At 46.6% G+C, this 25,158-nt stretch overlaps 1 protein-coding gene across 2 annotated transcripts in view; it reads left to right on the top strand.

The window, feature by feature from the left end:
- ACOT9 (acyl-CoA thioesterase 9) overlaps positions 1-25,158 on the top strand; it is a 445,455-nt gene that overhangs the window by 78,270 nt on the left and 342,027 nt on the right. For both annotated transcript variants that reach the window (XM_085622470.1, XM_085622471.1), the window contains one exon: positions 8,655-8,700. In XM_085622470.1, coding sequence (XP_085478596.1) covers positions 8,655-8,700 — 46 coding nt within the window. The remainder of the gene's footprint in view (positions 1-8,654; positions 8,701-25,158) is intronic.

Here is a 25,158-nt window from a genome sequence, read left to right on the forward strand (position 1 = left end):
GGCCTACATATAGGAGTTCAAAGCATGTTTGGCAGGCCTCGGCTAACATTGACATTCAGAATCAATAAAATATGTAAGACATGACAGTTGATGACCGACTTGGGTCTTTTGATGGCCCACAGGTATAATTCAAACACAAAGAAAAACAGCTCTGGCTCAAAGTCTAGCTGGCACGTTGCGTGGAATGTGCGTTGTGGACTAACCTAGGCCCATATGTACAAAATATGGGATATGCAATTTCCAAATTCCACAAATCCTGATTCCTACAGATTCACATTCACAAATAGGATATTGCAAATTAGAGATTTGTAAAATTGCGATTACAAAATAGGAAAAGGCAAACTAAGAATCTGAGATTTCTAGATGCGGAATGATTATGTCGGACCAGGAAGTCTATAATTAGAGGGTGTGGCCAGAGGCTTAGGTAGCTACTGGAAGCAAGGAGTGCCCCTGCGTCACTGCTTCCAGTTCACACATCTCTAGATAAGACCTTGGCTGCTGAAGAGGAGAACTAGGACTCAGGGAGCAGGAAGAGAAGGTGAAATTCTCTGAGATTGAGCTTGAGGTCCTGACTGACGAATGTCTCCACCACATGGACAATTTTTCGGAAAGGCCTCCTTGCAGTACATGGGGCACAAAAAACATGGATCTGGACCACCATCCTGGAGAAGGTCAACTCCCTAGGAGTCACCCAAAGGATGATCCCTGAGATCTGTAAGAGGTAGTACGATCTGAGGTCCTGTACAAAGGAGAATGTGGCCAGCAGGATGGCAGAAGGACGTGGTACTGGCGGAGGACCCTCACAACACCCTCCTCCGACTCCCATGGAGAGGCTCCTAAACGGGACCCTGGAACCAGAGTGTGTAGTAGGAGTAGGAGACACCTCTAGTCCAGCAGGCACCAGCCAGGGTCATCTTCCCTTAATATACCATACATTACATAATGTTAACAAATCAACATATTATACGTAACAGCATGAATTACTCCATTGAAGTGTTTGGCCAACCCAGGCAATGCATCATGTGAGTTGTAGTACACATCATTGCAGTGCGTACTGAGTGCTGATGATCACACCAAGTATATCTGTACAACACAAACACATGCAGCAGAGTCACATCAATATTGTGGCCAATCATTTATTTACACTAACTATGTACATGCATTTCTACAGATCACAGTCTGAATGTGTCGGGACCTATGCTAGCCGAAGGGTCCACTGCCATTGAGGTGATCCTTGAGGTCTTGACACCACCATTGCCTCAGCCCATCACCACAGCTCCAACTGGCAGGAGAACCACCATCTCCCCACTGTCAGAGTTTGAGGGCAGAGATGAGGGATGGTTGCAAAGTAGGGACTCCTGATCCTCCAAGACCCAGACACAGAGAAGGCGCAGAGGCCATACCTCAGCAGTCTGTCCAGACCTGTGTCAGTCGACATGTCCGATGCACATCCTGTGTATGGTGGCCTGGAGAAGTCAATCATCTCAAGACAGCGCCTGCAGACAAAGCAAATAAGCACCATCAGTAGGCAACTGCAATGCATGTCCAAGTCGCTGCAGAACATGGAGAAAGTGCAGGAACGGTGGCTAGCACCAATAGAGAGGGATCGCTGTGTGCAGCGTCATCAGCAGAGGGGTTTGACACATTTACCCAATCCATCAATCAGCTGGCAGCTGCAATATTAACGCTGGCAAGGCGCACTGTCAATATCGAGACGGTCATAGCACACTGATGCCAGGACATCATTCATGGGCTAGTGCAAGTCAGCACCATACTGGCATCCAGACCCACACCTCTGCATCACCAACATCCTGACGCCACCTGAGAGCGAGGAGGGCCCTAGCCTCAGTGGTATATCCGTTCTTGAGCCATGCTGTACCAGACATTTATGCCGCCATACGTCTGGCAATGACTTGTCGTTTGTCCCACGACCCAGTGCAGGTGACAAAGCACCAAACCCAAAGGGCCGTAAGAAGTGACTCTCTAGCTACTCAGTGGGATGAGTTGCCTTTGTTATTTTTCTCATCTTATTTGCTTTGTTGTTCTTATGTTAACAATGTATCATCCACAGGATACAGTTAATCCTTGCTTGTAATAATGTTGTAGCCACTTGAATAAAAGGTGGTCATTCAGTTGTGCACCAAGCACTACCATCATGTGTGAGGTCTCTCTCTTACCAGATTTTAAAATCTCTTACCTCAGAAATAGTTATCTCTCTGCGTTGTGCGCGTCCCTATGCTGCACGTGTATCCTCCTGTTGCACCTGCAGTGGCGGTAAGTCGTCATTATCAGAGTCAGACTCAGTCTCTATTGGGATGTCGTGCAGAACCTTCCTCATTGCGATGTTGTGCAGTATGGCACATGTGGCTATTATCCTGCAGCATGTATCCAGTCTATACAGTAGTTCCCCGCCGGTCTTGTGGAGGCACGGAAAGCAGGACTTCAGGATCCCAAAGGTCCTTTCTATGATGAAGCGTGTTGTCCTGTGTGCCCTGTTGTTCTGTCTTTCACTTCTTTTTCGTGGATTTCAGTATGGTGTGAGGATCCAGTGAGGTAGGGCATATGCACTGTCGCTTTAAGGGCATAAGAAGGTAAACCATTAGTTCACATTACACACACGTCGTGCCCACTGTTTGCATTGAGTCTGCGATCCTCTTACCTAGGAGGAAGCCACTGCCGAATTCACCCTATGCCAGTCAGGTATGTAGTCCACTGTGGTGAAACATGAATGAGTTGTGGGTGCTGCCTGGGAATCTGGCCACAAGGTATGTTATGAAATAGGAGGTTTCACACACTACTTGAACATTGAGTGAGTGTGAGCTTTTTCTGTTACTATAAATGTACTCTTTTGCGGAGGGGAGACATATGGCAATATGTGTGCCATCAACACAGCCAGTGCCTTTTTGAAGCTGCGCTACTCTGTAGAAGATCAGTTTGGATTGTTGCAATGATTGGGGGATATTGGGGAATGATATATATATATTGGTTGACTTTGCTCACTATGATGTCCAGTACCCTGTGTAGGAACATGAACAACGACTTTGTGACAACCTCCTGCCACTGCTATGACCCCCCGGTAACTGCCAGTGGCTAATAGGTATAGGCAACACATTACCTGCACATGTGATGGGATTGCTTTGCTTCTGAGTGTTGAGGCCTGTGGCTGAGGGTTAGCTCAGCAATTAAATTAAGTATCATCCGACTACTGAGTCTGTAGCTCTCATGGATCTCCTCTTCTGTCAGTCCAAACAGGCTGTCCCTCACCCTAAATATTCTCTCCTGTCTCTTCCTCCTTCTCTGCCTCACTGCCAAAATCCTCATCCTCCTTGCCAAAACAAACAAGGCTGCCATTCTGGAAGAGCCTGATGCATTTTGGGTGCCTTATTTTAAATAGTTTACACCTGGTTAAACCTGATCCAAGTCAGTGGTAATTGAATTTCATAAATGGTAATTTTGCGACTAGTTGCAATTAGGAAATCCGTTATCGATTAGCGATTCGCATTTAGGAAATCGTTATTTGTGATATCCTACTTTGTGATTTCCAAAATTCAATTTCTACAAGGTAGAGATTGCATTTTGCACCACCGCGAATGCATTACATGCATAAATGGCATTTTGAATTTTCCAACGGCTAAAATTAGCGAGTCCCACCATTAAGGAATGCAAAATTCCTTCGTACATATGGGCCTATATGTGTTACAGTATTTACCACTTATTTATATAATTACTAGGGGCCAACAGACAGGGGTGGGATATCTGGCCTTTAAGGACACTCATTAATAAACTCTACTCAGAACTTAATCTCCCTTACAAACTGCAAGATGAGCTCCCTGTATTACAGATAATCTGAAGTAATTTCCTGCAATTATTGCCCACAATAACAGCTGGAAGAGTCTGGATACTTTTATTTGTTACTGTCAACTACAATGTTATCTGTAGGGTGATATCCTGCTTTTATTCCTAATACTTGATGTATTGTTTTATTTACTTCCATTCCTTTACATTAGTCAGGCAAGTGATTTAAAGTTTATGGCATGGGCTTGGACATTACCATTTTCATTTCATGTGATTTTCTGACTATCAACCCTGCTGAGATTTGTGAGATTACCTGGAGAAATATATTGATTAATCAGTATCCTGGTTTGGAATAGGTTCTTTTAGCCATTATCTTATCTCTCACTCCCTCCTACACCCTCACAGGAGGTGGCTAGAGACAGTGTGTTCCCTATTTGAGTGAATCCTTAGTCAATAGATCTTTGTTTGGTGTATTTGTTGCAGTGGTGCTTATTCTTATGTAAACGGTGGGAAAGGTTTAATCTGGCGTTTTAGGGGTTTTGCTCACCTGTCATTCTGGTTCTAACTGGAATTCAGCATTCCTTTTTTCCCCACAGCCCTCCTTCCAATGTCGCCTACTTTTAATTGACTTCTTCCTTGATACGTGTAGAATTCTCTCTAAAACTTCCTTCATTGCAAGTCGCTTATCTCAATGAGTCTCTGAACTCTTTTTAAAGTAACCTTTAGATATTGAGTTCTGGCTATTCTTACTTGCCTCGAATGCTCTTGAAGGCTCAGTGTTCACATACGGTGCAGATCCTTCCAGGGGAATGAACCTGAAACTCCCCCAATCCCTTAAAGTCATTATTTGAACTACATCTACTTTTTGGCCAACACAAGGGGTCAAGTGAACTTTAATACTCAACACTGTCCACCCCAGTAAGGGTGTCTAAAAATCATACATCGTTCGGGCCATTTTTAGGCCTTGTCTGAGCCAGCGCATGCGCTGCTCCGGCGAGACATTTAGTAACTGGGCTTTTAAAAGTCCTACCAGACGCTTTTGCTGGCTTCGAACGTGCGGTTACGCGCACAATGACGAGCAGAGGAGCCATCTGGCTTTCCTCTCTCATCATGGTGCGCGCACATCGAACACCACTCGCCAGACGTGCCTTCTTTTTTTTTTTTTTTGTTTAACTTGCAGCGCGAGGCGCGCGCGCTTGTTGTCTTCTTCCTGTACGAATTCCTCCTCGTTCCTTAGAGCACCATTAAAAACCTCGATCTAAAAACAGACGGAGGTTGTAAGGCTTTTACATCCCCTAAGCCAAGAAAAAACATTGTTTCTTTTATAACGCAGCCTTCGGTAGACCTACAGTAGTGAAATTATTGTTTTTCTTCCCTATACAGTTCAACTACTGCTAAACAGAAACTTGCATCGGTCTCATGGCATTCGTTCTCATGTTTTTTACACCGTTTGCCATCTGTTGATTCCAGCTGACAAAGGACTTTGTGGCCCGATGGTCTAGTTTGTATAACTCGTGCAAGCTAAAAAAAAAAGTATCCTTTCTCTTGTGCTTTAAGTCTAAGACAAGAGTTGTAACAACACTAATGCTGAAATGTCTTCAGCACAGTCTCTCTGTCCCCATTTCTGGGTGCCGGCTGCCACCGTGTGGCTAGAATAGTAATTGCTTATTAAGATGTTAAAAACGGATGGGCGCGCAATACTACCAGGCGTGAGTTAGCTTATACCTACCTGTTCAGCACATCGAACTACCTCAGTTCCCTGATTGATCGGCGGGCCAAAATTTTCTTTGGAGTGTATTTGTATTCCATTCTGCCCCTTAAGCCGCACACATTTAGGTTTATGTTTTCTTTTATGACCTCTTTACCGCAGCTAATGCTCCAAGGTCTCAGTTGTAAAATGAAGAGCTGAGTTTGAACTGATGCCTTGAGAAATCCTTTCCATTAATTGTTGTATCGGGAATATAGGTTTGCTATCACAGGACACAGTGGAGCCAAATTGCAATAGTGCCAACAGAGACCAGAAGGACTGAGTACCAGACATACTTTAGGGGTCCCTGGGGTATTTTGGTGTACAGGAGTCTTCCTTCTGGGATCCAGCGCCAGCAATACGAACCGGAACCCCAGACTTCCCATGAGTGCTGCCAGCATCTAGGGGGTGACAAAACATCAGCTGGCAGGGCCAGTTGCCTCTCAGTACAGGGTGCCTTCTTCCTCCAAGAGCCTAACCGATTACTCCATGGTGATCACAAAATCCTTCAAGGGCTGTGTCTTCCTTGATATCCTGTCCTCTTTACTCAGTGTGTAAAACCGGCGTGTGGTTGTAGCCTGGCTCTTCGACAAACGCCACCCACCAGCCCCTGGATACCCCCCGGGTTGGTTAGCAGCGCTCTATAAGTACTGATTGATTGATCTGTGTAAAATCGCTGTAGTCTATTAGACTTCTCAAAACTTTGTGCGATCGGATGCTTCTTCCTGTGTTGTGTCCTTCTCTTCAGAGAGGCCCTCCTTCCCCCTCGGCATAGAAAGTACTACTTTATTCTGATGTCTGAGACATTTAGACATTCGATTCCAAAGAGGTCAAAGGCGGTTCCAGATTCTCACGAGTCGGGAATTGGACTGTGCCTAAGCAGCCCATATTCAAGTTCTAGAAAGAAGAACTTATAGCTCTAATATCCCCCAAAACTTGCGCCTGTCTTGGAAATATCTCAGATAGGAACGCTGCTGTGTGTGAGATTTAATTAGTAAAGAGACACAGATTTAAAAGTGGCTTTCAATTAGTGTTCGAATTTGTGAATGGAATTACCAATAATTTTAAGCTTCTTTCAGAATTTTGTGTTTGCTGCAAAACATGTGTTTTTGATATACAAACTATGAAAGGATCAAACCATTTTTCTCATGCAATAAGGTACAGGCGAGGTGGATCAGAAAGGTTCTATCCTTATTTTATGTGCTGATTTATGCGGTAGTATTAAATTTGATCGTATTAACATCACTCTCAAAAATCTAGTCCGTGTCATCATTTTGTTCTGTTTTATTTAGGTTACATTTGTTGGTTTTAACTGATATCATTTTCAGTTTAGGGGACATCTTGTAACTGTGGCCACACCTCCTTTAATTCCCCCTTCTTTACAACCAACCATTCTCTGCATCTTCATACATGTGCCACATTTCTCCAGCACCATCATATAGTCTGCCGTCCATCTTTTCTCCCACCACTTCTACTCTTCCTGCAATCCACAGCCCTTAGTTAAATTTATGGCAAATGTGTTACACCTTCCTTCAACAACCTACATTGCTCTTGCTGTCCTATTGGCCCGGTACTGCTCCTTTTCTGCTTCACAGGGGGAGGGTGGTAAGGTGTTGGGGTGTCTGGATAGGTGCAGATGGTACTTGATGTAGTCCACGCACAGCCTTTTTTAGGTCGAGTGTGAGCCAGCGCGCAAGCACTATCTGCAAGACCTTGAGTACTTGAAAAAGCATTGGCATAGCCAATAGGTCTCGCCTTTAGGACCTTATAAGTATTTAGTTATGCAGCACAATATCCTTACTGCAACAACATTAACTGTTGCATGGCTAAACACTTATAAGGTCCCAAAGGCGAGACCTATTGGCTATGCCAATGCTTTTTATTGTTGCTTTTGCACCCCACCAGCCGAAGGTGTTTACTGTGTTGTACAATATCACTTTCAGTTTGGTTTTTGAAAGTTGTCAGGTATGATCTTTGCTCTATTAGTTTGCACAATAATAAGCTCAGTGAATAAAAAAAAATATCAGGGGCGACATTCGGGAGACTTGGTGCCCAGAACTGCTTTTACATTATTTTGCAGCCAGTAAGGCAGATTTCAAAGAGTATTTATCTATAACAGAGGTGCCTTTCCATATAATCAAGTATGCTAGATAGTTAAGTACTGTATGCTATTAAGTACCGGTAAAATAAAAGAATTCATGTTAACTGAGACTAATCTAGTTTTGAACTTCATGTTGAAAGCCGTTTGTTGGTTTAGAACTCCTTTAAGTATTAAATATAGTTAGAGGTGGCAAAATCCGGATAGCATTGGTTCAGCATTAAAAATCAGTCTACAGGTTCTAGGTGATGTGCAGTAAAAAATCCTTTCTGGTGACAGGCTAGAATAAGATTTTATTTGTGGAGCCACTTGCATTGTTTATTTATTTTCTTATTTACCAAGGAGAAGACTACATACGTTCTTCCTTTGTTCCTTGGTTGGATTTTTGTACATATGTCAATCACATGAAAACACCTGTGGAGTTTTTCTTTCTAAGGTTTTCTTCGAGGTAGCATTAATAGCCCAACTGTAGTTGTCTATGCAAATGTTATATATAATATTTTATTCTGTTAGCCAAAGTTTCTTAGTGCGGGAGTTTGATAGATTTAAAAAGCCAGTTCTTCCTACATGCATGTACATTTTATTTTCCCAGTTTTGCCACCGCCTTGTCTAACTTCTTAACTTATGCATGCTATTTTTCAAAATTGTAACTTGCATGAGCCCTTGTGTAACGGGTTTGCTTAGGCTGGTTACTTACTTCTCAAGTTGTTTTATGTCAGGTATGAAACGCACTTGAAGTACCATTTCTTATCTGGTCATTCTGACACTTTTAACCCCGCATTTATGATGGAAAGTGCAAACCTGCACGTACCAAAGTGCAAAGAAAAAAACCAAATTAAACAAAATAGAAATGAATGATCTACGGTACTTAACCCTGGCCTGAGACATCTTGGGATAGCTCATATAGTGCATCTTTTCAGCATAGGACTGAGTGGGCCTGTTCTTTATTTATTTCTATGTTTTGTACTCATCTTGTTCAGAGATAGTATTAACTTATTTCTTCTTTTGTTTCAGTGCGCAGTAGATTGAGGGCTATAGTAGGAGCATCTACAAACTGGAGGTACTGTTTTTGTAGGTTTAACCCTATTGTATCCAGTCGAAGCACCTTAAGCCAAAGAGACAAATGTGTGTTTTTGTTTATCCGATATGAAGTGGTTTCAACCTAGGAGAATCTCTTCACGTAGTCTGAGAGATCTATCCCTATATAATTCTGATGTGATAATTATCACAACTGTTGAAGCGTGTGTGACCACCCTTGCACAAACGTCATAGCTTGCACTTTCATGGTGCACCTCCAAGTATCCAAACCACCATGGAACATTGACTATCTGAAACTGCCTCTGGCTAGTCCTCCCCTTATCTTGGGAGCACACATTCAAAGGAATAAACATTGGTTTTGAATTCATCGATTTAATAAATGTATTTTTTTTAAATCAATGTTCATATACGTTGTGTTCTTTATGTAGATGTATTGTCATTTTAAGTATTTCCGGACTATTGATATGCCCTTTCTTTAGGTGAGTGTGCTCTTGAAAACCTAGTAAACTTAAATATTGAAATAGTAAACCAAAATGTATTTGCCGGCGTAGTAAATGCACCACTAGCCAAACACCATTAAATTAGTCCAAAGTAGATTCTGTATTCTATTAAGAAGATGTTGCCAATAGTGCATCAGTTGAAGGTTTGGAAATCTTTAGATGCCATGTCCTTCCTATCCGCGAATAAACACAGACCGTAACCAAGAGCAGCACCCCTTTTCCTGTTTAATGTGTAACTGATTTCATTCCATGGTGCTGTTTCTTCATTTTTTTAACAACTAATCAGTATTAGTGTAATATGTAAGTACGAAAAGTCGTGATTTTCATTGAGGCAGCGGGAGCTCAGATACCAAAAATTCCCAAATTCGAACAAACCAACGTTCTTGGTATAGGTGCATTAATATGTATATGAATAAATTCATCAGTGATTAATTATTAGTCCATGGATCTGCCTGATTCTCAGCCGTATCTCTGAAACAAAAGGGGCAAACCAGGGACCTGGGACGGAATTTTTTTAATAAAAAGGTAGTCCCTATTGGGAAAGTGTAGCCCTTGACGTCCACGACAAAGTGTCAAGAAGGGGATATAAACACCTCTTAACACAAATAACTTAGCATTAAATATTCATCTTTTTATTTTATTTTAGCAACTTTTTCTTCGATTGTTGACAGTGAAAAGTAAAACTGATATTTGCTCTATCTAACACAAGGTGCTCAAAAAAAAAGGGGGGGGGGGTGACAGAGCAGTGAAAGTGACTATAGGTGCATAAAGTGCATACGTGCTACATACAGAAATATTTACATGTGGCTGATATGGATAATAGAGTGTTAGAGATCAACCCCCACTAAGCGAATGTTGATAGCCACCATCAGTTTCTTGAAAAACAGTCCACATATAATGTTTTTATTGAAAATTCGACCCCTGGACTTAGATTATTTAAAACAAGGTTATCATCAGGACGTAGAAATATATAGGAGACAACAACTGATTGTGGCAATTAGTCCACCAATCAGGAGATTCTTTAAACATCAGTCTTCGAAGTTTTCAAAACAGGTATTCATACATGTGTGCCCAGAGTTGCTGAAGTTTGGAAAGGAGGCCTTTAAAATGGCCCAGAAGAGATGCCTGAGTTTCGAGAGTTAAAAAACAGAAATTGCAGTGCAAGATAAAAGCGTACTTGAAAACAGATTTAATTTTTATGATGAAAGGCCTCCTTTCCAAAGTTCAACACCTCCAGTCACACATGTATGAGTACCTATTTTGAAAATTTTGAGGACTTATGTTTAAAGATTCTCTTGATTGGTGGACTAATTGCCCCAATCAGTTGGTGTCTCCTATATATTTCTGCGTCCTGATGATGACCCCATTTTAAATAATCTAAGTCCAGGGGTTGAAACGTCAACAAAAACATTATATGTGGACTGTTTTTCAAGACACTGATGGTGGCTATCAACACTCGCTTAACGGGGGTTGATCCCTAACACTCTATTATCCATATCAGCCACATGTATATATTTCTGTACACAGTACATATGCACTTTATGCACTTATAGTCCCTTCCACTGCGCTGTCACCTCGCTTTTTCTTTTTTTGGAGCACCTTGTTCGATACAGCAAATATAAGTTTTACTTCTCACAGTCAACAATCAAAGAAAAAGTTGCTCAAATAAAAAGATAAATATATAATGCTAAGTTATTTGTGTTAGAGGTGTTTGTATCCCCTTCTTGACACTGCCGTGGAAGTCAAGGGCTTTACTTCCCCCATAGGGACCAGCTTTTTATTAAAAATTATTCTCAGCGTATGCTGGAAAGAACATTTTCTTTAAGTTGTCAAGAATGGCAATTGGAATGTTGCAAACAATATTTTTTCTAGTTGCGTAAATCTGTGTGCATATTGTTACTCGCTGGTAGTAATTATGTATCCAATAAGGGAACCTCAAGGTTTTCTTTTTCATTGTTAATACCTTGCTTTAAATTTAGTGCTGACGGAATTTGAAACTAAGGCAAACATTTTGAAGGTGTATGGAGCAATGATTTCAGGTCCAGCTTCCAGTGTACTTCTAAATGGAACTATAAGAGAAATTTTTTGTACTTGGGATTGATTCTCAATAAGGGTGCTCCATTTCCCCTCGCAATCTGATATATTACATAGCTTTCGGTGACATCCAAGTTAGATCATTTTAAGAAAGAGGGCTGAAATGAAGTTTAATTATTTGCTTCTGGTGTGCTCTTGGACTAAATGCATTGCTAAGACTTGTGCAGATCTGAATTCTACAGTCCCTTAATCAAAATAGAAACACTGTGTGATAACCTCTTAGTATGTGACCATTTTAAACTGATTTTACTGCAGACACCCTTCCATCTGGCTGGCTTCATAACCCACAGGCCAAAATCATGCCTAAAATTGTGGATCTTTTTATCAGTCTAGTTAACTGTCCCAACAGTTTTTGATGTATCTAATAGTTTGCTCTTTAATTCCTTTTCTTGGGACTTGAAATTCCCTAGCATGTTGATGGGCGTGCACTCCTGCTCGGAGTCCCCCAGCTGCAATAATATCTGGATCCCTGGTACTGATTTTCAATGTCATGGGCGAACATGGATCATGCATGTGTGCTATGACCACTGTTCCTAATAAGCTGCCCGCGCGCACCAAAGTCACCCCAAGTGCAGAGTGTGCTGTATTTAGCGCGCACACACAGCATATCCCGCGAGACCGTTTGCGGCGCCGCTTTTAAAACGCGAGCGGCTCGAAAAACGGTCATTTCCTCGTTGCAGTAGACGACAAGAACACGAGGGAGCGACCCTTGCACTTGATGTATTCTTTTTCTTACAGTGCACATCTGCGGGGCTGGTTGTGGGCCTTTGAGTTAGTATTCATGTTAATTGCAGCGCACATGGCTGCTGCAATGAACATGAATACTAACTCAAAGTACCACAATTAGCTCTGCAGTTGTGCACTGTTAAGGAAAGAAAAACAGTCTCAAACACGACGTGTGCTTTAGCACACGCCATGTTTGACACACTGCTTTTCTTTTCTTAATTGTGCAGAGCTGCGGGGCTGATTGTGACCCTTTGAGATAGTATTCCTGTGAATGGCTGTGCACACAGGCTGCAAAATCATCAACTCAATAGGTTACAGCATCACATAGGCACATTTACAATTTCAATGACCGAATTCAATATCACACAAACGTGTTTAGGACATTTACACCAAATATTAGCAACAAGTGCTCTGCACAGAATTAAGTAACTGTTATGATCTATGAACATGTTTAACATTTTCTGCTGAAGACATATTTTCTTAAAAGGATGATACCAATAATTCTATGTACAGGCGCCTCGTCGGTTACAATAATGCCATGCCAAATTGAGAATCCAAGCTTTCATTAAATTGTATCAAAACACAAACCCCCAAAGAGACAGCGAGTTAACTTGAGGCATGAAAGTGCTCAAACGCTATTGAGCCAACTTGAAATCGGAAGAGCAAATATGGATTAAGGATCCAGAACAGATATGTATAATTATTTGAAATGTGATTTTATTTTACAAAAATAAGTAAAATACATTTCAATTTCAAGAAATGCAACTCAAAATTATTAACAATAACAAAAAGCCTCCCAAGAGTCTGTTAAGATGCCCAAATTCCCTTGCAAACCATCTTCACGAAGTCCATACAATTCAGGTGTTTTATACTAGTCAGGCAGCTAATCGCTCCACTTCCGACTCTGATATCACATCGACCATAGCATGACCTGAGCGTTTTAAGACACACTTTGCATTTGGGCACAGGATGAAAAATAGCAACGGCGATTCCCAACACGTGGCTCCCCCAAGTAAGGGGTGTCTTAAGGAACATAATTGTTTGAAAACTCTGTTTTTTTGACATGACATGTAAGAGTTGGGAGACTACTTTTACTGGTTATATATTGCTCTTAGGTAGCAAGCGCATTTCTGGCACATGCTAGGCAATTACTGAGGAGGGTAGAAATATATCTTTAAAAACAAGGGATCCCCCGCTTCAATGAGGTTACTGGAGCAGGAAAAAATTTTCTCAATAGAAACTAGACGCACACGGTCAACCTTTCAGTTTCAATTCTTTTGGAAACTTCTCACAAATATACAAAAAAATGTACGGCTCAGAGGATTTTAATACTTTTTATTTTTTTTTTTTTTTTTTAAAGAAATTTTTATTGTTTTCACAAAAGTTATAACAAAGGACACGAAATCAGACCGTATACACATTAAAGTAGACAGAACACCATACATAATCATCATTTCTCCAAGTAGACCTAGATCGGGCCCCCTGAGGTCATCATTATCAGCCACCCTCCCCTTCTTTCCTACAGTTTCTCTAGTCATCTGAGTCAGAAGACTCCTCATCAGAAAGAGGTGGTGGATCACATATGTTGCCCCTATATTTGTTCCATGCTCCCCACACTCTGACCCATTTTCGAGGACAACCCCGCCTGATAAATACAAAACGTTCAGCAAACATAGCCCCATCCATGTCCTTTTTCCACATCGACAGTAGCGGTGTCTCCATCGCTCCCCATTTTTGGGCTATGATCCGTTTAGCCATCATGTTCCCTACCGTCACCCAGCCCTGCGCCTGGCGATTAAGATCTGTGGGCTCCCACACATTCAACAGACAGCGTCTGGGTTCTGGCAGCAGTGATACCCCGCACACCTGCGACATCGTTCGCAGCACTCGCCTCCAGAAGAGTTGAAGAACCGGACAGTCCCAGAGCAGGTGATAGAAGGTCCCCTCCTCCCCGCAACCCCGCAGGCAGAAGGGATGTGGTGCTCTGCCCAGTTTGTGCAATAGGCTTCTGGTGAAATATGAGCGATGTAGAATACGAAGTTGCACAAGACGCAGCCGTGAGGGTATACCCGCCTCGCGCGGTGACGCCAGCGCCTCCCGCCAATCTGGGTCATCGAAATCGCCGACCTCGTCAGCCCATTTCTCCCGCAAGACCCCCATAGGGTCCGGCAAATTGTTGATCAGTTTGCGGTATGTGAAAGATGTGGCCCGCTTAGGCATGTATTCGGTCAGCAGCCTGTCTTCCAGTGGAGATGCCTCTGGAACCTGCACACCTGGGGTTAATTGTGTCGTTAGGGCGTGTTTCATCTGCAGGTATCGGAACCATTCTGAGGGAGCCAGCTCATACTGTTGTTGCAAACGAGCGAATTGAACAACCTCCCCTTTGTGCCACACGTCGCCTATCGCCGAGATCCCGATAGCGTCCCAAGCGGCAAAGCCCTTGCTGCCCCTGAGCCGTCCCAGTCGCTTCGTGTCCCAGAGAGGCGTAAGCTGCGTCAGGACTCCGCGCCACCCCAGCCTGGCCTGTGCCACGTGCCAGAGAGACACAGTCTGTCGCAGAGGGCCAATCAGCTGCGGGGCCAGCCGGGCATCATACAATGGGGCAAGCATACCCCTTTCGCCCAGTATATCCCTATCTGCCTTATACGCTGGATCTGACTGCGGCGCATGGAGCCACTGGTTGATCACCTTGAGCTGCGCCGCCCAATAATACAACTGGATATCTGGGAGAGCAATTCCCCCATCGTACCACCCACAGACCAGTTTCGCCTGTGCAATGCGTGCTGGTTTGTTGCCCCAGAGTAAATTAGAGACTTGCGCTGCAACCGCTCGGAAATAAGCCGGTGGCACCGGATAAGGAGTATTTTCCAACACATAGAGAAACCTCGGCAGGGCCATCATTTTAAAGAGCGCCGCCCTCCCCACCAGGGTCAAGGGCAACGTTCCCCAGTGCCGCACATCCTGCTTGAGGCGGTCCAGTTGAGGGCTTAAGTTACACCTGAAAAATTCCATCTGATCCAAGGCAACATGTATCCCCAGGTATTTGAACGACCCCTTCGCCACCTGTATCTGGCAGCCCTCCGACAGTCGAGGGGGGGGGCCCCTCAGCACCATGAGGACCGACTTTGACCAATTGATCGTATAGCCGGATGCCCGGCCAAACACCTCGCAAATATTAAGTAATGTAAGGATGGATCGCCTCGGAGATGACAAGTAAAGCAGTATGTCATCCGCGTATAGGGAGACGCGGTCTTCCCAGTTCGCCGACCATCGAAGGCCTCTCATCATAGGTTCCCACCGTATCCATGTCGCGAGGGGCTCGAGTACTAGGGCGAAAAGCAGCGGCGAGAGCGGGCAGCCCTGTCGCGTACCTCGCCCCAGGGGGAAATCCTCCGACATGTGCCCGTTGGCCGCGACATGGGCCAGTGGTTTGGTATACAGGAGTCGGATCCAGGCACAGAATTTCGGCCCAAACCCCAGATGAGACAGTACTGCGAAGAGAAAGGGCCACTCCACCATATCGAATGCCATACGGGCATCAAGGGAGAGAATAACAGCGGGTTCTTGAATTCGGTCCACTCGGGCCAGCACGCTATGTAAGCGCCTCAGATTGTGGGAGGTACTCCTCCCGGGCATAAAGCCCGACTGGTCCGGGTGCACTATGTCAGTCAAGTGTGGCGTGAGTCGGAGGGCCAACAGTTTCGCAAGGATCTTGGCCTCTGCATTAAGCAGAGAGATGGGGCGATAGGAGGCGCATTGGTCCGCCGGCTTACCCGGCTTTGGCAGTACCACGATGGTGGCCGTCCGTTGGTCCGCGGGGAGCTCCCCCATCTCCAGGCCATGTTTGTACATATTCAGCAAGTGTGGGGTCAGCATCTCGGGCAGCCTTTGATACAGCTCAATCGGGATGCCATTAGGACCCAGTGCCTTGCCAGGTTGTAATGCCGCAATAGCCACCTGCAGCTCCTCGACCGTAAGATCGGCCTCCAGGGACTCCCTGGCTTCAGGGGAGAGCTTAGGCATCTGCAGGTCACTAATGTATGTCAGCGCCACCTTCTCCGACATGGAGGAGTTGGAGGAATACACACCACGAAAATGCCCCGCCAGGGTGCGCACTATTTCTCGTGGGTCTGACGTTGTCGACCCCTCGGCCGTAGCCAACTGCGCGATCCATCGGGCTCCGCTGTCTCGCCTGTCCAACCACGCCAGTAGCCTGCCGGTTTTATCGCCGACATCGTAGACCGTATGCCGTGAGGCCTCAAGTCGCTGTTTAACACGGTCTGCCAGGTGCTCCCTGTGTTTAACTTGAGCCACTCGTAGGTCATGGGAGGTTTCACGGGAGGGGGTTTCGGCCTGACGAGCCTCCGCAGCCCGGAGCTCAAGGTCCAGCGTCTGCAACTCAGACGTTTGCATGCGCTTATGTCCTGTGATGGCCGCCATCGCCTGGCCTCGCAGCACCGTTTTGTACGCTTCCCAAAGAATTGTGGGAGAGTCAACCGAAGCGGCGTTCTCGTGGAAGTAGAGTTTCGACCCCTGTGTGATGGATTTACTAATCTTCGGGAGACGCAGATAGCTGGGGCGTATCGGGTAAACGCGGCGGCGCATCAGGTGGGAACTGTGGTAGTGCAGAAGGATCGGGGAATGGTCAGAGATGCCTCTGGGTCTAATGTCAATACTTTCGACGTTATGGAGGCATCCGGGGGAGCCCAGAAAGTGATCAATGCGGGTTAGACTGTTGTGCACCCCGGAATGGAATGTATAGGAGCGTGTCTCTGGGTGGTGCCAGCGCCAAAGATCTGTGAACCCTAGCGCCGCCACAAAGCCTGCTAGTCGCGTTGCGCCGCTACCCTGTGCCCGAGGCGGAGACCGGTCAATGTGATCGTTCATCACCGCATTAAAGTCACCCCCAAGCAGCACCTCTCCCTCCGGTAGGGTAAGGAGAAATTCACTAAGTGCCGGGAACGCCGTGGCATGCAACCCAGGAGGGATATAGACCGACACTACATTATAAAGATGCCCTTCCCATTGTATGTGAGCCGCGGCAAACCGCCCGGCTCCGTCCGTGTGTACATCAAGCACTATTAATTGGGACTGTTTGCGCAGCCAGATGCCAACCCCTCGGGACCCAGAAGTAAACTCAGAGTGGACCACCATCTTATATCCCCATCTGTCCAGCGCTTTAGTAGCCGTGCCGGTGAGATGGGTCTCCTGAAGCAAGACCAGCGCCGGGGCGCACCGTTTAATACTATGCAGGACCAGACCTCGTTTGATTTTGTCTCCTAAACCCCGTACATTCCAGGTCAGTAAGGAGAGGGGCTGCACCGGGGTCAAGTCAGTGTCCGAGGCTATTGGAGTAGCCAAGTCTGACTTCACGGCGGGTGGGAGAGGAGACAAAGCCATAAGCGGGTAGAGCATAGTGTGGCCCAGGTTGTGTGCAGAACATGTGTATGATGTAAGTCAAAGAGCTGTGTCCTATCAAACCAAAACAAAGAAACAAAACCAAGAAACATACCCCGTCCCCCCACCCCCCTCCCTGCCTCCCTGCCACACGGACTCAGAACTGCCCGCCACCCCAACTTAGAAGAGTGCTCAGTCCCTTGAACCCCGAACAGTACTTGCGCTTTTTAGGGAGCGTGGAGTCCGAGGGGGACCCGGACATCCCCCGTCCCCAGGTCTCATCGTTCATGTCCCCAAATCAGTATGCGGACACTACATCAGCATCAGTTCCCAGCGGGTAGTCTTGAACTGCAGTTCGGTCAGGATGCGAGCCGCCGCATCAACCCGTGGGTTCCTCCTCAACCTCCTCAAGGCGCTGTTCATGTCCAGTAGGATCGATCTCACTCCCGGGACGCCTTGTCCCTCGGCTCGAACGCCCTGCGCCACCAGCACGGCGCCACCCCTCCAACCAGTCATGAGCCTCCTCTGGTGTGTCGAAGAAGAAAGTTTTGCCCTCCGCCGCCACCCGGAGACGCGCCGGGAAGAGCATTGCATATGGAAGTTCGCGAGCCCGTAGTTTCTTCTTGACCTCCACAAAGCTCCGCCGCTGCGCCGCCACTGCAGCCGTATAGTCCGGAAAGAAGGACACTGTGGAGTTCTGAAGCCGAATCGGCGGTGCCACCCGCGCCGCCTGTAGAATGGCATCCCTGTCTCTAAAATTAAACAGGCGGGCCAGGACAGGCCTCGGAGGCGCCCCAACCTTCGGGCGCCCTCCCGGTACCCTATGTGCGCGCTCCACTGAAAAGAATGTCGAGAGGCCCCGGGGTTGCAACTTGGACTTAATCAATTCTTCCACATAGAGGTCCATGGCCGGGTGCCCCTCACTTTCGGGAATCCCAATAATGCGCACGTTGTTGCGGCGAGAGCGCCCTTCTTGGTCGTCCAGCCTGGCCGCCATGCGTTTGTTCTCCGACTCCAATTGCGACACTCTCTGTAGGAGGCCTTTGGAGTCCTTCGCCAAAGTCTCCGTTGCCTGCTCCACCTCTGCTACCCTGGCGGACATCTTCTGGAAGTCTGCGCGGAGCAGGGATACGTCCGTAGAGATTGACCCCACTGTGGATTGTACCTGCGTTAAGGCCATCATGATGTCCTCCAGCGTCACCTTCGGCGAGTCGGTGGTCGTCGCCATCTTCCCGGTGGGGCCGCCGCGGTCCGACACCTCGGAGTCCCTGGTGTAGGCGAACTTAGCAAGCTTGCCTTGGTGGTGCCCCTTGGTTCCTTTCCCGCTCATGGCGTTAGCGATACCTCCTAAATGTCACTCCCGCAGAGCAACGGGGGAGCGATGCACCAGGGGCCCCCCAGGCCCTTCAGGCAGCTTAGGGAGCGATCCCCGTCTCTGGTCGTCCCCGAGAGGGGAGGGGGGGGGTCGGCACGGATCGGCAGGGCCTCACGTCTCGGCGGGGCCCGATGCAGGTCCGGAGCGTAGTCTCCTGTGCAGCGCAGGCCCAGGGGCCGGCAGCAGCTCGCTTGAGCGCGGGCAGGCCCACCGGATGGACAGCGGATCCTTGCGCCTCTCGCAGGCCCCTCGTCCCGGGCCGATGGGGGTCGTCCAACGCTCGCCTCACTCCCGCCTCAGCCACCTCAGGTGTCGCCGTCGCCAGTGTTTGCCGCAGGCGTCCAGCCTCCGCCACCGCCGCAGTGTAGATCTGTTCGGGCACGCCTCGCCCAGGGCCGCCCCGTCACTCGAGGCCCCGGTCGCACACGCTGAGGCAGGCCGCAGAGGTCCAGGTCTCGCCGATTCCGTCGTGGGCGTCCGAGGGACCCCGGAGTTGGACCGGGGTGCAACGCTGTGTGTCCGCTGCACGATTCCAGACCTTAGGGATCGGATCGCTGCCCGGATATGTTACGGATGAGGGGGGGAGTCGATCGTTCCCCCGGAGCCCAACTAGGCTGCGGCCATCTTGCTTGTCTGCAGGCCACGCCCCCCTGAAAAACCAGGATTTTAATACTTAATTCAATTCTTTATTTGGGTGTACCACAATCTATTCCTTTAGAATAGATAACATCTTTCTTTGGTAAACAATTGTTATTTTTTAACTGAACAATACATTGTCATTGCTTTTAATACACGTTTTTCATATAGGTTCTAGTGCAAGCATACTAGAAATGCGTAAAATGACGTACCTCATACTCTCATTCGCAACCATCCACTCCACAATGAACTCCTACATACATCCAATTGTTAAAATTTATTTTTTTATAACAGAATAGGTCTTTGTTGTATTCTAATAAACTTTAATCAGCTAGCCTTCAAATGCAGAATTGTTTAAATTTCTTTGTACATGATTCAGTATTTTTTTTTATAAGTCATTTATTTTTACTGTAGAACTGTGGCTAGACTTTTATTTTCAAAGCTTGTTTTGCGTTGAAACTTTTCAAACACTCGCCCCCTGTCACAGATCTGGATTTAATCCATCGTTTTTTTGCTTGCTACGTCACCCCAGTTTGGACCCAGCCATATGCAAATCAGTCTTGACCCTGCTCCCCATGGGAACAGTCCAGCGCAGACTTCCAGGCCAGGTCCTCCCTAGATCGGAAACAAGCACCCTGGGACCGGTTTTGGGGTATCACCCCTCATCAGCCAGGCTTGACTGAATTCAGTGGTGCAGCAAGCAAGGGCCCCATGACTGGGCATACCCTTATCCACTTAGGGCGCTATAGAAACATCACCAAAAAAAAATGATGGACGGAGTGTTGAAACTTATCAAACTATCACCTCCATTTACAGATCTGGGTTAATCCATCGTTATTTTGCTCACCACATCAGCCCAGTTTGGACCCAGCCATATGCAAATCAGTCTTGTTTTTTGCTTTGCTACCATAAGTGGGAAGGGTATGCCCAGATGTGGGTCCCATGCTCACTATACCACTGGATTCAAGTTATGAGGGGTAATTCTCTGAAAAGAGTCCCAGGATGCTTGTTTTCTGGTCCAAGGAGGACCTAGCCTGGCAGTTCGAACTGGTCTGTTCCAATGTGGAGAAGGGTCAACACTGATTTGCATATGGCTGGGTCTAAATTGGAATGGCGAGCAAAAAAATGATGAATTTAACCCAGATCTGTGAGTGGGGGTGAATATTTTTTTATTTTTATTTTTTTTTTTTTAAAAACCTTTATTGACATTTCAATCAATAACTAGTATGGGCCTACAACCCCCCGGGGCCGGCCGCTAAGCAATCAGAGCAACAAAGATCAAATGTTAACACAGGTAGCACCTCGGGGAGCAGAATCTTCATGCTAATATAGTCTGGCCAGTGAACAGCGCAGGTAGGACACCAGGATAAAAAGGGTTTTCATTTTATAATGTAAAAAGACAGAAGGATCAGGTGCCGAACAATTTCCCAACAGCGACAAGAGGCAGGCAGAATGATAAACGTAAGCAATAAACAGCAATCTATTGGATCAATGGCGCAGACACAGGAAATTCAGAATGAAGAAGAATATCATGCCCAGCTGCGCCTGCAGTCCCCTGCCCTAAAGCCCAGAGAACACCCCGGAAATTGTGGCACACATGAAAAGGCAACGATTCACAACAAAGGAGGTGTGCCACGCTGATCCCAGAAAAGAGAAAACAAGAAGAATCAGAGAAGAAAAAGGAGGCCATGGAAAAAAGAGATTAAAGACTAAAGAATCCCCCCCCACCAACCCCCCACCCTGCACCTCTGCAGATGAGTACGGCCCCCCCCCCCCAGCAGTGTGCCTGTCGCCCTGGAACCAGACCCGAAATATAGAAGAAACAGGGAAAAAGGAGTAAGAAAAGACCCCCACCAGAAGGGGGGGTAGAGAGAGTATTAATAAACTGGAGGAGGGCCTTCAAAACATGCCCCCGGCGTCTCCCTCCCGCACATTATGTTTCCCCCAAAGCAAACAGTAAGCAACACAAAATCGACCATGTCAAAGAAAGATGGGGAGCATTTTGCACCTACTATACCGACAGTTATACCATGAGAGCACGCAACCCCGAGCCCGCCCGCCTATTAGCCGACCACCTCTGATAGATCATTCTTATCCTTGGCCACTCTTGGCAAATCCGCCCATGCATACCCCTCGACCCGGCGCCATGTCCAATGCTACACGGTAAAGGAGCGTCCAAAAACGACCAGGAAGCGATGCACCCCGGTGGGGTGGAAGTCTCTGAGTACCAACCCAGTCAGCATTGTGGAGGAACGTCTTTCCCAGTGCTGCCCCAGGATCTGCACTGCACACAAGGTCCAGGAAGGCGGAATCAGCCAGAGTAGACGACCGTTGCTTGAGTTTTCCCGGGGTCGCCGGAGGCCGCGCACCGGACAAGGCCACCCCCCCCCACTCAGGTCCAATACCTCCGGGACAGATCAGACCCACAGCCAGCCGATCACACAATAGTAGACTGTCCGGAGTTTCCAGCTGGTCACTAGTCACAGGGGTGGCCCCGACATTGTCGTCCTGAGTGCAGTGCAGGAAGTCCCTGTGTATCTGAGGACAGGCAGGCCGCAACTGTCCCAACGCTGATGCCACACCATCAAGCCTACTCCCCAATACCCAAACGCCATGAAGCAAGGTGGAATGAAGGGCACCGAGAGCCTCGAGAAGGTCACAGTACCCCAGCACAGCTCTCTGCGATCGCTCCGCTACGCTCCCCAGAGTCGCACACTCCCGCTCCTGCTGTGACCTGGTGGACAGGATGGTAGACTTCATCGTGACAAGATGGCCGCCGGGTAGGTCCAACCCGTATTGGGACCGGGACCCAGGGGCAAGCACATCAAGGTCCATGTCGCTGGCAAACAGGGTTCCGGAGGCAGACCAAGAATGTATCCGTTATGTAGTCACAGGCAACCGTCGTCCCCACCACGGACCAGCGCCCGCGAAAATCCGGGAGCAGCCCGCAGGAATCAGGGCGAGTTACGGGCGGCGTTCGGGCAGCTCACCGTCGAAGGCAGAGGCAATCACCGGAGAGTCGAGGAACTGCCACCCCGGGCATGCACTTGTTCCGCTCCGCTTAGTGGTAGGAAGCGACCACGGCGAAATGTAGGCCGATAGTCGCACCGATCCGGCAGTCCGACTCCACCCAGCCACCAAAGGCCGCTGTTGTTAAACTGCCACCCGGCCAAGGTGTCCACTCGAGGTCCCGGCTCCAGGGCCGCACAGGCCGCAAATTGCAAATACCCGTTTCTCCGGCGGTACAGCCGCCAGAAACTTCGGAGTCACTCGATCGGTTGCCGCTCTCATTCACAAACACGGGCGCATAGCGCAGGCTGAGGATCTAATGCAGGATATCCGTGCGGGATACGGAGGTTCACGGAGCCGGGAGTCTACGCTGCCGTCCCGGTCGCCATCTTGGCTCCTCCCCCGAGGGGGTGAATATATGATTGGTTCAGCATTCCGTCGATTATTTGTTTGCTGTAATGTTATTATTTCAGGCTGCAGTAGCTGCTCACTATGGTAAAGCCTGCAGTGTTTAAAGCCTACTTTTTAAGCTTTGTTTTAGAAGGAGGTAGAAAAAACATTTGCATGGCATAAAGAGTACTTGTGAAAAATAAATCAATATACAAAGAGATCTTTGTTTGTCATTAAAATTACGTTTAAAAAAAAGCTGAAATCTTACATTTTTTTAGAAACCAAAGTAAAACATATTTTTGCTTCAGCCTTAACTACTTATTCTCACACCTCTTCAAGCAGTCAAAGGTGTGAAGGGGTGTAAACAGTCCACAGAGCTGGACCTCTCCCAATAACTATCTGCTTTCTGAACGCCAGTCCCCTTCCTCCATAAAAATATAAGCCAAGAGAGGTGGTCAATGATAAAAGCACCAGGAATATAAAAACTGACATGTCATCCTTGCCCACTGTTTGGGAATCTGCTCTGAGTGAAAGGGGCATGCGTCAAACACCAGCCCACAAAAAGATACATCCAGCAATTTGTATTCACAACTTGTGGCAAATGAGAACTGCCCAAGTGGATCCTTGTTTAGGAAGAGGCTCCCATAGACCGCAAAGCATCTCATTGCACAGGAGGGGTAGCATGTGGGTGCACAGCAGGCGTGTTTTTTTCTTTGATCATGAAGCTCCTAATGGTGTAGTTTTGGGGTGGAGCTTGGAACCCACTACTTTAGAATACTGAGAAATTAGGCATGTAGGACTGAGTTTGCCGGACATTAGAAAAGTGCTGAAAAACACTGGAGGAATTCACCAGCAATATTAATAAGTTTTATCGTTGTATTTATTTGATTTTTGTAGCACACATCTGCCAGAGAAACAATCTTTTAAGAGCACACAGAACAATAAGGGCAAGCAATAAAAGATGAATCAAATAAAGAAAATTGCAGTATAAAAAAAAATGAACAAGCAGCATACCTGCAAAATCACCGCAGTAATGAGTCTAGACCCATTGATATTTTTCAGGTGAATTACTGCATAATGCGACTCCATCTGGAGTTAACATACTATCACCAGTTGGGATAGGAGCCAACTTCAAATTAAAAAATGGAAGAAAGTTCTGTCCTCCGTTTTGGATAGTGGAAACAATCTGTCAATGAGGAAACCGTTCAAAAGACCTATGGGACACTGATAGATGGTCAGATTTCTTAAAACGTCGCACTCGTTTCAGAGCTCGATTTGAATAGTTTGCGGCTTATTCAGACTGAGTTTCATGACATGTAAACAGACAGTGGAGTTAATGCAGCTCAAAGACCCAGGCAACGGGGAAACAACCCGTACCGGTATCCTCCCTGCGTCACAGACCCAACATCACACTATTCATTCACACATGCAGTCATTGGTGGGGCCCATAACACCAACACTCACACGTTACTTCCACACCGGTCTGCACCAATCAGCAGGAATGAATGATTCAAGCGCTGGACATGTGAGGGGAACACCTTATAACCTATTGGGAAGGAGAAGTCATTTACAAAATATACATTAACGCCCTTTCACCTACAGATCCTTAATCCTAAACATCAAGGCATTCCTCCCACTTCGGTCAAATGGACCAAATTAGTTGGATTGGTTGATGGTGATTTAGAACCAGCTAAAACACATTTAAGACTCCAGAATCTGTCCCTTAAATGAAAACTCACAACTTATGAATTCTCGTTAATCAATAATTGTTTATCTAAATTTCATAATGATTGAATTCGCATTTGTCTCATCAAAGTATCGGAAAGTTTATCAAATTTGTAGTAAAACACAGAACGCCATATTTGCCTAATCTGGCTATTTAGGGTCCTCTAATTCATTGGCTCTGCATAATCAAATTTGCAGTCAATCGTCCAAAAGCAGGCCAAATCTCAAAGTTCTTTGCTCAGCACGCTACAGTCCCAAAGATTGGCAAAGGACCAAAGACGTGCAAGCATCTATCATTGTCCATAGACTTAAGAAAGGTTCGCAGTCATCAGATAATCGAGCGGCATCCGGACCCTCTAAGATTCAGGAAAAACGAAGCGCGCCCTCTCTATTCTACTACGCATTTTCATAATAAAATTAAGCAAAGATGATACAATTTGATATTTTAGGACAGTCGTGATTGGCTGGTTGAGATTGTTCGATGTCAGTTTTTAAGTTTTCAGTTCAGTTCGAGGGGTGAGGTCATAAGTTCGTTCAGAAGTCAGCTCGTTCCGGTTTATTGTGAGGTCGATTGTTCTTGGTCTTGGCTGATTTCCCACTGTGTCCTTGTTCGGGTACATGGTGAACT

This window comes from Triturus cristatus, chromosome 8 (assembly GCF_964204655.1).
Source record: "Triturus cristatus chromosome 8, aTriCri1.1, whole genome shotgun sequence".
NCBI lineage: Eukaryota > Metazoa > Chordata > Amphibia > Caudata > Salamandridae > Triturus > Triturus cristatus.